At 37.5% G+C, this 15,850-nt stretch overlaps 1 protein-coding gene across 6 annotated transcripts in view; it reads left to right on the top strand.

The window, feature by feature from the left end:
- Positions 1-15,850, top strand: part of ARHGAP6 (Rho GTPase activating protein 6) — a 326,136-nt gene that overhangs the window by 304,168 nt on the left and 6,118 nt on the right. For 5 of the 6 annotated variants that reach the window (XM_048066883.2, XM_048066884.2, XM_048066881.2 and 2 more), the window contains 3 exons: positions 3,211-3,390; positions 8,930-9,027; positions 15,227-15,489. In XM_048066883.2, the coding sequence (XP_047922840.2) occupies positions 3,211-3,390; positions 8,930-9,027; positions 15,227-15,489 (541 nt within the window). The remainder of the gene's footprint in view (positions 1-3,210; positions 3,391-8,929; positions 9,028-15,226; positions 15,490-15,850) is intronic. The other variant, XM_066982167.1, reaches the window with a different exon arrangement.

Raw genomic sequence — 15,850 nt, forward strand, 5'->3', positions numbered from 1 at the left:
ATGGTCTGAAAAGAGATCTTTAAGGCTGTGAAATAGCCACGTGGCATACCCCTGAAAGATGGGGGAGATTTTTTTATTCTTGACCACACATTTGATATTTAGTTTTTTACTACGTTCTTAAGGCTGCATGAGTTTAATTTTTTTATGACTTAATCAGTAAAGCATCTAGCACTTTCTTTGGGAGATGCACAACATAATAGACCTTGTTGTTAAGAATATTTAATGTTGTCCATCCTTTTTCCACCTTTGGTTTTTCCTGTTACATTCTATGGAAAAAATACAGCCCTCCTCTCCATAGAAAAGTGTCAGGCATTCAAGAGTGTGCTTTTTCATTCTTTTGTCATTCTCTGCTTTTGCTTTCTTATATGACCTTTGGACTTAGTTCATTTCTTGTTTCCCTTAATTTCCTTGTGTGAATTGTGTAGTGAAGAATAAAAAAAAAAAAATAAAAGACAGGTGCCTTTCTAACTGTTAGACCTAATCACCAGTTGGAGTCAGGGTCCAGCTTTGCTTGTTCTCATTCCTGCCTCCCTACTGTTGCATTCTGGACCAAATTCAGTGGAGAGACCGTACAACACCCAACCCCAGTGACAAGAATACCCATAGCTGTGTGTCTTAGGTGTACTTCTGAGCATTAACACGTGCATCTAAGACAGTCGCACTACAGAAGATCTGAAAATCCAGGTTTCCCATTTTCTCCCAGGAAAATGCTTGAACTAGTGACCTGCTCTGCAAAAGGCAGCAACTCTGTTTTCTTGGAATGAGAAGGATACAGTCTGTCACTGCTTGACAAAATTGTACTAGTTTTTTTGTGGAACAGACTTCCTTGTCCTGTGAACTGTAGCAGAGACTACTTCTGAAGTTACTTCTGAAACGCTGCTGGAACTCCTGGAGAATATTGTCTTCCAAATGGAGAACTGCTGACTTCTTTAGACACTTTTTAGACTTGGTTGGTATTTAAGAATAGGCACTTTGAGTTTTGCTGAATTTCTGCCTGAAGTCCTAACTTCAAATGTGCTACATGTGACTTCAGGACCTTTTTCAGTTTTAAATCCCCTTCAAATGCTATTATTTTTGTCTTCAGCAATAAGCTGATAGACAACTAAACCACTATAATGAAAGGCATTTTAAAAGAGCAGCCTGTAACAATTTTAGTGCACTTAAAAACATAGTGCGTATAAGCTGGCTAAGGTCTTGGTCCCTCTGGTCCAGCAAAAAGTTCTCTCTCGGTTGAGGAATGTACCCGAGAGGATCTTATTGCAGGGCTGATGCTGCTTAAGAGAGTGGGCTTGGCAAAACAGTTGTAGTAAAGGAATTTTCATTCCCCTTAAGAGTACATCAGCTCTGCTACAGGTATTTTGGCAAGGCAAATTTATGTAAGTCACCTTGGCAGTATTGTAAGCATCAAGAATATTACATGCAATTGGATATCTTTTATAGACACTAGAGTATTCTATTCATAATTACTTAAGCTATTCATTAATAATTAAGTGAATAAAGGCATACAGGGCGAAAGAAAGTATTTTGCTATCATTGGAAGGAAGACATGTGAGCTTTGGCACACAGGCTCTTCTCCACGATGTCTTTCGAAAGTCCTTCTCTCACGAAGATGAAGACAGATGACTAACTTTACTAAAATGACTCATCCAGCTAATTTCAGTTGATATGTTTACACCATTTTTTAAGGGATGCCCCGAGACTGCCCTTTAGAGAAGACTCACTGTTTGTATAGACAGCCTGCACGTGCAGATCCAGGCACAGCCAGAGGCTGTACACACACCCTGTCAAGGCACCACATACCCACACATCCTTGGTGGATCACTACTCTGAGTATTTAAAAAACAGGTCACCCAAAAAACAGCTGGGTGCGTGGTGGTGTGCAATAAGGGGGTGTTTAAGCACAGTCATGCTGGACAAAGCACTAACATGTTTGTTATGACTGTCCATGCACCTACTTGGTGCAGATGTCTTTCCAAGATTAAGTAGTGGGAAAACTTATTTTTTTTTTTTTACTATCAGCTCTGTGCTATTTAGTTGAGCTTTAGTGGTTTTGTTATGTTTTGTTTTAAAAAAAAGAGTTGTAGTGAATAGACAGTTGTAAATTCAACTGGAACATTCAGTAAATACCCTGTTATAAAAAAAAATAGTAAATATTGCTTTGAAAGGATTAATTTTGTCCCACTCATTTCTTGAAATGCTATTTTCTGCCTCTTTTTTGCCTCATTCTGACCTTTTTTAATTAATTTGTTCAACTGTAGCTGAAAAAATAACTCATATGATATTGTTTGTTCTTTAAAAAAAGCCTCAAGATTTACTGGTTCAGCTATCAAAATTCACTTCCAGTCTTATATAGTCAAACTGCTGGCATCATCTTCTGCATTCCCAGAATGGCAACCAAGTGGAGACACAGAGAGGAAGCACGTGACCCCTGCTTTTTTCTCTGTTAAATGAATGGAACAGGAAAAAGTAGTCTTACTCACAAATCTGACAATGAAAATTTTGATTTAATAACCTCTGTGACATATTTTTCATATAGTTGCTGTCCAGTCCAGTACTTGTTCCTAGCCTTCTACTTCCTCCAAAACCAGGTTACTCTTGCTTCTTTAGGCACGGAGTTGTAGGTGCAGAAGAAAGTAAAAAACTAAAATGCAAAAAAAGTAAATATTCAGCGTGTTCTCAGAAACAAGCAAAAAATCAGGAAAATATTAATAAAAATAATGAGCGTGCTCCTCAAGTATCCTGTTTAACTATTTAAACTTGGAAAAGTAGGCTTTTCCTCACTGTATCTGTTTCATATCATGAGTGCTAATTGAAAAAACTAACAATTTGCAGTATTTGATCTTAAGAAACAGTAGCATGGTAAGAAAGTGAAGTAGGAGGCAGTATTTCTGAGTTCAGACGAAGTACACCACTGCTGACCTGCCAGGGAATTAAAGAAGGCTGCACTTTTCACCTTCTTCTCCAGTCCGTTTGAAAATTTGTCGAGAAAATCCTCAGTGCTTATTGCAGAGATGTCCAAACAAAGTGTTTCCACATTTCTGAAAATGGTTAAATTTTTGACTAGCTCTTCTTTTTGGTTTTGATGAATGAACCATCTGTCAAATGTTTTGTGTGCATGTAGTTGTGTATATACATAAATCTCTGGATACATTAGACCCTGGGAGACCTAGACCCTGGGAGACCCCACCTCCTTTTTATTCTGTTTTCTAGATTACTGGGAACAAAATGACATCACTTAACCTGGCTACCATCTTTGGCCCTAACCTGTTGCACAAGCAGAAATCTACAGACAAAGAATTCACAGTTCAGAGTTCAGCTCGAGCTGAAGAGAGTACTGCTATCATAGCTGTTGTGCAAAAGATGATTGAAAACTACGAAGCCCTTTTTATGGTAGGTGGATGTTTCTTCCTGTTACTTCTAGGCATTTGTAAGTTAAATGAGGAAATACCTGGTTGGTATTAAAATAGACAAGGATTAAATAATCTGTGGAAACAACATTAAATTAAGCTCGACTAGTATTAGTAAACAAAGTAGTCTTCCGTCAAGGCAAATGCCTTGCAGTGAGCAATTATACTGAAAATGTGTACGTATGTCTTGCCAGGAACTGTTTCTATGTCGGTAAGAATATTATCTTCTTTAGATATCTTCCTCTGTCTGTGGAAATGAAATGATGGAGTTGGTTATTCAGTTGTGTGCTAAACAATTTATTATCATTGCTCATTAGTTTTCAAGACAAGACTGAAAATGACCTTTCACCTCTCAGGTTTAGAAGTCAGGGAGCTAATTTTTCTGCAGGGATAAGAGATTCTTGGTTAATTTAAGTGGAATAACTTCCCTTATCAAAGACTTTCTTGTTGGTCACATGGAGAGGAAAGACAAAGCTTTTTTATTAGTCAATGATATAAAAGGAGGAAAGCATAAATGTGTGCTGTTCCTGAGTACTTCTCTGTTTTCTTGCTGAAGCAAGGAGGTTCTTCATAGAAGGGATGGTGACCTTGGACTTGGACATGTTTTGACCAAGTAATTCCTACATACTGTTGCCTACTGAAGATGCAGCTTAGTTAAAGCACACTGGTAAAGCCTAGCAGTTACCTGGTCAGTTCATTCTCGGGCCTTATCTTTTTCTGTCTATGAAATCATGGGTCGGTTTTGCATGATTTGTGCCTGAGGCAGAGCCCTACTCCAAGATATCAGAAGCCAGTCAGACCTAGTGGTGGGCACCACCCTGTCTTCACTTTAGTAGACATAAATATCTTAACAAAAACATATGACTTGGAAAGGTGAAAACAGTTTTGTTTGTTGTGTCTTGAAACTAAGCAGCGCTGTGTATACTGAGGAGATTATTTCCCAGCATGGGAGGAGGAATGCTGTGGAGACCTCCTTTAGTGCTTCAGCAAAGCTGGGTGCTAGATACAGCACTGGTGGGAGACGATGGGCAAGACTGGACTGTGGGAGTGTGGGAGTGGTGGACACATGGTACTGTAAGGAGAAGGTGTCTACCAGATTTCTACAGGGATAAAAGCATGAGAAAGCAATCACAAGCCCCGTCTATCAATCTTATCCTGAGATTAATTTCTTTGTGGTTTTCTCATCTTTTCTTTAACACTGTATTGCCTTTCATTACATCCTTTGCTTTATTTTTATTCTTGTTCCAGTGAGGCTCTCTCACTCTCTCTCTCTCTCTCTCCTCTCTCCACCACTTCAAACCCCTCCCCAATTTGGGGAAACTTTAGGTGCTAACTTTCCTTCCACAGCACATAAGAAAGTGACAGAACTGCACTCTTCTCAGAAGTTCTGCTGGCCCAGAGTGTGGATAGCACTAACAAGGTTAAAATAGTACTTGAATAAGAATACTTGCAATACTAGACACATTCTTATTGTTGCTTATCTTTAAGAACACCTTACAGCACAGTGGCATCTCAGCACATACTTCAGGCGCCTGTTCAGACTTCGATGTGGAAAGGGTTGGGTTTAGGATTAGGCTAACCTACATATGGTCTCCATTCATTTTGACAAATTTATTCCTTTACCTCATCAATGCCTGCATTTTAGCTGAAGATTAAATGCAGTGATGGAAAAAAAGAGAAGTTCTCTTTTGTTTTCTAGAGCAGCTTTTCAGATTGTGGAGGGAGATTAAAACCAGATTTCAAAATAAAAGGCTAGCTGCATGTGAGAGAGAGGCAAACCTGTCTCAGATGCTCTCCTGAAAGCTGAAATACATTGATGTGAAATTATAGAAGTGCCTAACAGATGAGCATATCTTGAGTGCTTTTACTCTTCCCATTGCCATCATTTAACAAACAGCTTGGCAAGTTCTGCCTGTTTTCTGGACTAATGTCTAGACTTGCATGTGATATTTGATTTGTAGGATTGTGTCAAATTGCTCATAGTTGCTTTTTTATAAAACTTCTACAAGGGTTTGCTTTCAACTTTTCATGTTAGCATGAAAAATTTAGGCAGCGCAGGGAGACTTTTTGTATTCTGAAGATAATTAAAGATAATAAACCCAGAGCATCCTTTGGTAATTGATGCATGGAAAGGAAAAGACTTGTACATTATATTGTACTGGAACTCTGATTATTTGAAATCAGGCAGCAAGCAGTTCGTCATCCAAAGCCACAGGAGTGGAGCCAAACCAGGAGTGTTGTTTATACTTGACATTTGTGCTACTTAAAAAAAGAGAAACATCTGGACTTGAGGATCCAGCTACAGCTATAGCATATAGCATATTGATGCCAAGCTGGTTTTCTGCTTTTTTTTTTTTCCTGTTACTCTTGTATATGGGGAAGTTATAAAACTCCAGTTGACTTCAGCATTGAAACTGAAGCACCATTTGTGAAAGAAAATGTAGGAATACAGCACATGCTACGTAGCCCAGACCACAATATCAGAATGACTCTGACTTATCAGTGAAATGCTCTGTTTTTCAGAACAACCTGGGGTTATTGGGGTCTGTTTTTATTCCTAAAGCAATTGCCATTAACATCATTAATATGCAAACGTGGATTTAGCATAGAATATGCTGACCTTGCTGTTAAGTCCTTGATGTTAAGGACTTTAATATCCAATTCCTATCAATTTCAGTGAGTCTCAGGGATGCATAAGTACGTATTGTGGAACTGCTTTTTGCTAGTCTCTGAACAATGCCCAGAAGTTGTATTCAGGGAGACTGAACACGACCACACTTTACCTCATTGGCTTTGGCTGGGCATGGAGGATGAAGAAGAAAGGTCATGCATGTAGCAACTTGGTCATGCATTTTACATCATCCAGCACCCAAATCCATCTCTGCTGCAAAGAAGAGTGTCTTACATAGTGTCTGAAATTTCTTATTTTTATTGTTAGAGGCTATTATGGCCTCCCCACTGAAGAGGCAGTCATATAGCCTCTCTGTGCCAACTCAGTAGCCAGGGATGGCACAAAGCAGAAAATACAAAGGTTCCTTCATCCTTCTGTGCCTCAGTAGCTGTAATACCCAACCTTAGAATCTCAGAATATCTCTGACTGTACAGGACATCTGAGAGCGCCCAAGCCCTCTGATCAGACCAGGTGTGTGATCAGCAGATGCAAAAACTGTTATTTCAGCAGTGCCTTGTTTTCCCATGTGTACTTACCCTTGTCCCTGAACTTCAGGTTCTCATCCATCTGCTCAGACATAACTGCCAGTTAAGCAGTTATTTCAATAATAATAATTTCAGCTCTGTAACATCTTCTGAAGATACCCATTTAGTAATTCTCTATAAATTTAAATTGATACTTACATGCATATCATTTCTACACTTGCAAGTTAGTTAACCAAATTGATTTAAGTTGCTTCACGGGAGGAAACCCAAAACCAAACAACTAGCAAAGGAGACCACCTGTACAAACCCAGTTAAAGGATCATACATAGATAGGTGTGCCCCCATTCACTCAGATAAAAGTCCTATAACTTGATTAAGTGTTAAGTTTGGGTTTTGTACATTCTTTCAGTGTGTTGGAACTTTTTTCAGTTTGATTTTTATGGAATGAAAGACTGCTTGTAAGTCATGGAAAATATATTTCTATTTTTTCTGACAAAGTCAGTAAATTCTTACATGTATAGCAACTTGGAAACTAAGGTGAATAGTAAGTTACATACAGAAAGACATGAATTCTGCTTTGGCCTCAGATTTTATCTGGAGTGAATTCTACTGTATGGAAAGGCTATCTGAACAGACAAGTCACAGGGCACCAGGTTTCCAAAAATGTATTCCTATAAAAAGAAGGTAATGTATTTAAAGACTAGAATACCAATGGCCATCAGTAAGAAATTTCTCCAGCGTAGAGGTCAAACATAATTTTTTAAAAGAAATAAAGACCTAGTCACACAATTTTTTCATAGATGTTTTGGATCAATTTGAAGTAAATGATGCATATCTTCATTTATTTTCAAATTATTTCCTTTTTCAAAGTAATGTGCCTTCTTTGTAATGTGATTCCCTAAATACCTCCCAAACCAAGGCATTCCCCTGAGGAATCTATTACTAATTCTATTCCTATTTCCCAGTAAATGTCTGGGAGAATAAATGGCCCATGCAGTGTGACCTGAAGGTCAAAAGATACAGGCTCTGACAAATTGCATCCAGAAGCAGATTGCACAATTGATGACCCCTTGCTGAGATTGTCTTGCCTCCAGCTCCATCCGTCATGAGTGAACCTGAGCTGTTAGCTCAGGTTTCTCAGATGGTTTCATCTGTTTGAGTGTTGTGATGGGCAAGCTAAATGTTCGACTGTGATGTGGACAAACTCTCTCAAAGATTGATTGATTGCATTATAAAATGCAACTGGAAGCACAAAGTTTACTTGGGCAGATTTTGGAGTGCCATTCCTGCCACCTTCCCAGGAGATGTTATATCCTTCAACAGCTGAAGGTATCAAGTGTTTTGAAGGTTTGTCTCCGTATAAAGTGCACTAGAGGGAGTTTGCAAATAAGAAAGCCAAACTCCAGAGGAAGATGGCACAAATTCTGTCTGAGTCTTGCTACTATCCAAAGTTCAGAGAGGCTAGAGATCCAACAGGACCTACTCGTTAACCTGAGTTGTGAACAGATAAACTTTGTAATTTAAGCAATTTTACATCAGACAGGCAGATTCATTATTACCATTCATTCTGTATTTCCCAAGTACAGAATAGCTATGATAGTTTCTACGTATAACTGTAGTAGTATGGTATAAGAGGGATAGAAACTCTCATTTTCCTGTAACATAAGTGCCACTAAAGATTTATCAATGGAATGAAAACGAACGAACTGCTCAAGTTCTAATAGGCCCTAAGGAGAATTTAAATGCTTCTCAATCCCAGCATTTGGCCATACGGATATCTGAACATTACATGTTTGCAAGACTTAATTAGAAAAATGTTGACCTTTAGCAGCTGTCACTGAAATAAAACAATGGAAGAACTTCAGAGACAGAGCAGTCACCATGAAATTTCTGTATGACAGGGACATAGATAAGCCAAATGCCATGGAATATATGAAGAAACATTCTTTTTCTTCTGTAATTACATGTCATGTTGTTTCTAAAACAAGAGAAGTACAGTTGCTTGGAATGGAAATGTATGAATGTCCCTAGATTTTTGAATGGAGTTAGAAGATGAGGACCTTCAACTGGGGCTTTTGAGATTGCAATACATAAGTAATCCCACTCTTGTTATCAGATATAATACCCAACTGGGTACTAATAGGATATTCAACAGTAATCAGCATTTGACTTTGTACAAAGCGATCTTCAGTCCTACTGCATCTGTTATATGAAACTACTCATTTAAGTGGAAGTGTCTGAATATTTATTTTAATATACTCTCTGTAAATGTAACCGTACTTGATCTTTTAGTTTCAGCATAGTACAAAAATGAATGTATGTAAAAGTTATTAATCTCCAATTAAGTATTTTTGTTGTCTTCATAGGTTTCCCCTGACCTACAAAATGAAGTTCTTATTAGCCTATTAGAGACTGACCCAGATGTTGTGGACTATTTGTTGAGGAGGAAAGCTTCCCAGTCATCGTGAGTAATCTGTTTTTTCATCATCCCTGTTTCTGCTGGGAATTTCTATCTCCCACTGGAAGCATTCAAAAGGTTGTAGTTTTCCACAGCTCTTATGCACTGTCTACAGTGGAGTAGAAATATCTTCCCCATTAAACAGACTCTGCCAAAGAAATTATGACTCTTGTACAACGTTTTCTAAAGACAAATCTTGTTTCCCGATTCAAAGCAAAGATTGCATTCTGCTACAGAGAACAGAATGACATGTACATAAAAATATTCAGTGCACTATTAACTGACAGGATGTATTCTAGTGATCAGCTGGGTTTGTTGTAGTCTTCAGTAAGAGGAGGCTTGTATTATGGTATCCTTGAAACACACCCTAGAGTGCCTTAACACAGTCACGGCTAGCCGTTTGGCCAGTTTGTTGTTCTTTTCCTATTGTATACACTTGTGACCTAGGTAGGGCATTGTAAACAAGTCAACTGCTGTAACAGTGGGCATATGGGAACTCTTTGGGTATTATTTAATTGTATGCTTTGTGAAACAAGAAGAGAAAAAAATCACACCAGTCACTATGATTATGGTTGCAGTTATGTTACATAACATATTCTAACTTTGTGTATGGTTTATGTATGCCTACACCCGTGTGCCTTAATGCTGTGACTTTGTACATTTGGATTAACAGGACTCCTGGCTTTCTCAAGGGACACACATTCATTGCCTTTATTCTAGTGAATCCCAATATGCCAGACCCTAAAATTACAAGATTTGACCAGCTTGCTTTAAGTAACTTTTAAGAGGTTTCCTAGACTCTAAGCTCTCTGGGACAGATTGGGCTTTGTCTTCCTGTGTGTGTGTGGAAAGTGCCTAGTGCATTCAGAATATAGTTAAAATTGAATTTGTACAGTCAGTTAGCTATGATTTTTTTTTCTCTCCCTCTGAACATTGTACTGTTGGAGGTAATGTAATAGTGTGCTTAGCTTTAAAGGAAAAAGTATTGAAAGAAATAGTACAATTAACACATGAGGGAAAAAGGCTTCTTTATAACATGCAGAATATATCGTGTTGTGAAGGATGTTAGTTTAGCTACATAAATACATAACATGCAGTAGCAAATTATCACATATCATCTGATCTGTGGTAATTGTCTGTGTGTGTTTCCTTAGTGTACTGCAGTTAAGAAATAATTTCAGTTAGTTTGTCTGACTGACATCAACTAACCATGTATATATTTAAGTCACAAGAAATGCCAGATAATTAGTTATTAATTGTCTTTTACACTTGTTTCATATTTGCCATGGTCTAAGGCAGCAGTTAGGAGAGGCACTGAAAATCACGTGATATATGGTAATAATACGGTACTCTTTAGAGACTTTTCTTTAAGCTCTCAGTTTGAAATGATCATATTTGTGACACAAGCCTATAAAAAATTTAATGATGGATTTCACTGTCTGTAATAGAAAGACATAAAATTGTATCTCACATGGATTCACAAACTAACTGAGCATAAATTTACATTACAAATCATTGTGGATGTAACAGGTTATTGTTAGATCCAGTTTCCTTTAAGTTAATTGACCTTTCCATTAGCTTCCTTAATTTTCAGCCAACATGCACACCTACAGGAGAAAATAGATCTTTTGTGCAAAGCTGGTCACAACTGACAAAAGGGTTTTGTAAGAAAAGGTTACTAAATCAAATAGGAGCATTATGGCTACACTAGTACCAATTTATTGTATTTTCAGTAATGGGCAGATGAGGTATGAGATAGGAAAAACTTGCTATCTCTCATTTGTCTTCTACTCTGGTATCATGTAAGTGATTTATTCTTAATGTTAATGAAATATGTTTTCACTGTGATTGCAACTTCTTGGTTAAGATATTCCAGGCAATTAGAGTGAATGTTGCTTAGTGTTATCGCTAGAAGTGTGATGCTCTTAAGAGATGAATCTTTTTCAGGACATAATATCAGTTTTGAGGATACATATTTGTTAGTTATTTTTCCTGTAAGAAGTGTGAGAAAGCAGAAAACAAGGAGATATTTGTCTTGATTTCATAACAATGAGCTTCCAAAATATGTCCGTACAACTCCTGAAATTTCCTTGATTACATACTCAAGAGCACATTCCAAATTTGGACCCATGGAACAGAAAACTTTAGATATTCTTGAGAGAATCTTCATCATAAAAGCTGGTTGGCTGCATAACATAGTGTGTGGAATCAGCTTCAAGACTTTAATGTTATATTACTTGCACTGAAGGTCCTGCTTCTGCAAATGCCCTCGCATCTCTGCTTTTGATGCCACTGCAAATGCTATCTTGGTTCTAATCTAATAGAAAACAATCTCTTTTCCTCCTCAGAGGAGGACAAATCAGTTGTTCCTCATATTTCAGTTCTCTTAAGAGCTGAGCATCATGAATTGATGTGTCAGGGAGTTTATGGAAGTTGGTCATGGTAAAGCACTAATTACCAGTGGCTGCAATTATGAAGTCTGCTTTTGTGGATGACTTTCCCAACGTTTTTGTATGTTGGCTTGATGACAATGGAATTTGCAGTTTCCAGCTGTAAGATGAAGCATCTTTAAACTAACAAAAAAATAAAATGTTTCTTATGACTATTTATTGCTTATCATGATTAGTAGATAGAATAAATGTGTTTTAGAGTTATTTTAGAGTAAATACGGAGTAATTTTAGAGTAAACGTGTTTTAAATTTGTGCAATTTTTGAGTGCTTTTGATAGCAATGATAGGTTTTAACTCACCCAAACCTGTGGCACCCAAGATGAGGCCATACAATAGTTTCTAATTTCCATACAGTATGTTTAAACACAGAGGCTTCCTGAACCATTGAGTACTCTACCCTGTTACAGTAGCAACCACATCATAATCCTGCAATAATCTGTTTTGTTGGTGGCACCTCAAATATATATGGAAATTGCTACTTCATGCTGCCAAGCCATCAAACTGTGTATGATTTTCCTCTTATAAGAAATAATTTTTTTTCCTCTCAGAAACTTTAAGTTGTAGCAGAAAAGTATTTCTGCCAAAACTAAAATGGGATTTCTGGTTTTGATGGCCTTAATGCCAATGGAAAAGTAGGAATGTCCTCAGTAGAAGTAATTATTGTTATTAAAATATTTGCAAGTCACCCATGTTTGTAGACTCTGGTGGATGACAAATTCAGAAGGATGCCAGTTAAAAAGGAAAACTCAAGACTCTTTAACAGCATAGTTGATTTTTGTTTTGGAATCTGAAATAGTATTTTTGAACAAGTGCTGCATAAGTTCTTTCTGCAGCTTTCAAACCTTTCAGTCAGATGCATGCACTTAACCACTTCCTAAGTCTTTTCCATAATGTAGTTCAAAACCTGCAGAAAATATTTCACTTGCCTTCCCATTTCTCACCTTTAGTAACACATAATTTTCTATTATTCTTAATGGGACTCATAATCTGCCCTTATTCATAGGCTGCATATAGGTGTGTATCCTGAGCAGTATTGACATTTGCCTCTATATTTATTTTTTCCCCAACATATAGGTAGACAGTCTCACAATTATCTAGGAGAAGATTAATTAATATCTCTTTGATAATTAACTCAAACTGTAAACAAATCAGATGCAAAATTTTTGTTTCAAGGAACATATGGAGATTCATGTTTTATTTGGAAAGCTGCGAGCCAAAGACATTTATTCTTAAATATCATCTTAAGGTTAAGTACGTAAAGCAAATGCATGAGATCAATTTCCAGCTGTATAGTGTTTAATCCATTTTGATATTTTCTTATAGTAAGATTAGCAGAGTCTACAGGCATTTTCTTTAACACTTTTTTTCTAAAGAGATTTGAAAATGATATTAGGTATAAATAATTGCATGGGTTTACTAGCAGAAATAGTAAATGAGGTTAGAAACTTGAATGTTCGGACCTTTCCAAAAACTTGACAGTATCCATTTAAGTAAATTTTTATCAGGAGCTCTGTCTTGAGACAAGCTAGACTATAAGAGATCATTCAAGGTAAGACATTAAATCAGTGTTTCACAAAGCTCAAGTTTTTTGTTCCCACATTCTTTCATTTGCATTTCTTTCCCCTCCTTCCTTGTGTTACCTTGCCATGGCTTAATTGGTTCAATACCTCCTTTGCCCTGTGCAACATAGTTAGGTTCTGGTCCTGCAAAGATTTACATGAGATAAGCCTCACTGGTGTCAGTGTAAGTGTTAAGCACATCCGTATGGTAACAGGATGATGTTTAGATGACACTCAGTCTAGAAAGCTGGAAAGAAAGACTTTTGGTCACAGGAAATCTGCAGATACCAACAGTTTTCTCCTTTCCTCTCAGGTCTTTCTGACTCTCTTAAAATTCCTTAAGACATTGCTTAAATGCATCTCATTTTACCTCACACTCACTGCATAAGTGTTTTGTTGTTGTGTTGTTTTTGTTGGTTTTTGTTTTGTGTGTGTTTTTTGTTTGTTTGTTTGTTTGTTTGTTTTTAAGAACTTAAGGAAAAGGGAAAGAGAAAGAAAGAAGGGTTTTATTTTGTTATAGCATTTTACATATTTAAAAGCCAGTTTAAATACTGTGGCTTCAGTATGTGGCTGTAGATTAATTCACCCTGTGCTCATCTTCATCTGGGAAGCTGAGGTGGGAAGTTGCATAGCTGAGGCATGATTTACAATTAGTTTTAATGACTCCCCAACATTACCATGCCAGCCACACTGGGAAGCCTGGGACAGTGCTGCTTAGCCAAATGGCAGCTCTGGTTTTGTGAGTTGGCCCCAGTTAAGGTTCAGGATCAGTTCAGTGGTGGTTTTCTTGCTGGGAGATAACTAGGAGAAAACATTATTAATTCAATCCTAATGCTTTATGGTTCCTTTTACATTGGGGGGGGGGTGGGAATGAAAAACATAATAATCATGATGTCGAGTGTATATATTTTATGTTTTGGGACACAGCACTTGTAAGTCAATGAGGGGAAAAAAAACACCACTTCAAAGTGGTATTTGTCAGTATCTGTGTATTAATCTTTAGTCTGCTGTGGCTAGCCTGTCTTACCACTGTGTGTTTTCTTTATTTTCCTTCCTCAGTTTTACTTCATTTGTCTGGAAAGAGGGTTATTGTTCCATAACAAATAATGTGCTTTGGCTGCTCACTGAGCTCAAGCTGTCTTTGGATTTGACTCTGAGAAGGGCTGGCCGTTTTCAGTATACAAGAAAGACCCTCTGTCATAACACATGCAATCAGAGCAGATATTAATGTGAGGTCACTGATAAAAACTGTTTTGTTCAAGAGAACAGCAAGCATAAGATAAGCATCTAAGAAACAAAGATTAAGGTTCAGAGAAATGAAAAAATGAGTAATAAAAATAAATTATGGGCATGCAACAGGAAAAAAAGTGTGTTTACAGAGTATTTCTACATATGCTTTGAGAGGTTCTCTAGCTTGCAGGTTCTCTCCTGTCTACATAATAAACAGTAACAGTTCAAGAAATCTCCCTCAGTATCCCCAACACACTTTGAAAAAAGAGGTTTCTTTCTGAGCCTGGGAGGTACCTTTTGGTGGATGTTTTGTTTACTTTTTTTTTTTTTTTGGTTGAAATTAAATGCAGTCTATGCTGTTGGTAATATAAAGGTGAAATGGTAAAAGAAGTTCTAGAAGTTATTGCCAGAGCCAGTTGTTTGCTGCCCCCATCAGAAATATGATAGATATACCTGGTAGCACTCTGTAGAATATTTACCTTCTGATGTCTCTAGAGGAGGATCCTTCTCACAGTGTGAGAGATGAGCTAATTATTTGATTTCAGTGACTGTGTATTACTTTCGAATGGAAGAAGTGATTTTAGCATACTGCTTATCATCAAACTAATCTTCCCTATCATGCCCCCAGATTTATTGTTGCAACAAGCAGAATTGTCAAGGTAACATAAGGAATTGATTCACTGTTTAATTTCCTGTGGTGAAGTGTACGATTGTGTGGTTTTTGTTGTTTTTTTTCATGATAGCAACATCTTTTGATTTTTAGTGGCCTCTGCTGGCCACTTCACGGCAGAAGTTTTACTCATGGAAAATTCACCTCTATACTGCTTCTGAAGTGTTTTCATTTCAGCACCCGTGATCATACTTTTGCATTTAATTTTTTTTATCTGTATGATATCAAACTGCACCTGTAGCTGTGAATATAAAGCATTTTTCATTAACAGTAGTTTGTTTAACAATGTTTCCCAGAAGTCCTGAGATGCTGCGGTCAGAAGGTTCCTACTCCACAGGAGAGAGACACTCTTCCACAGACTCCAACAAAGCTTCGAGCGGAGATGTCTCCCCATACGACAACAACTCCCCAGTACTTTCTGAACGCTCACTGATGGCAACACAAGAAGAAGTTGCTCGCAGTCCAGATAAGCTGTACAGGGTGCCTGAACAGTACACCCTGGTTGGTCATTTGCAGCCTAAGACAAAGGAGAATTCTTCTGCATCGCAGGCTGGAAAAGGTATATCCTGCTCCTGTTCCACTTTCTAAGTGACCAGTGTGGGTTTCTGAAGTAACTGTAAAGTGTCTGCTCTATACTGTCAGCTATCAGGACTTGAGTTTATTGCAGTGTAACAATCTCACAAGAAATGACTGACCAATATCCTTTTTTTTTTTTTCTGTTGAGCTTAAGTGTTTGCTCAGTCCTCCTCTTCAGCTCAGCCAGCTGTTAGGGATACTCTTAGTGTGGCATTTGTCAAAACTTGGAGCTTTTGTTTAGTAAAACAGAACTCTGTATGTCTTGCTCTTCAGCCTTGTAAAGACTGTTATTTCTAGTGCTGCTTGGCAGGACTGTAATACCTACAAGGTTATGCTCTAGACTT

Source organism: Anser cygnoides, chromosome 1 (genome assembly GCF_040182565.1).
Source record: "Anser cygnoides isolate HZ-2024a breed goose chromosome 1, Taihu_goose_T2T_genome, whole genome shotgun sequence".
In the NCBI taxonomy this organism is placed as follows: Eukaryota; Metazoa; Chordata; class Aves; order Anseriformes; family Anatidae; genus Anser; species Anser cygnoides.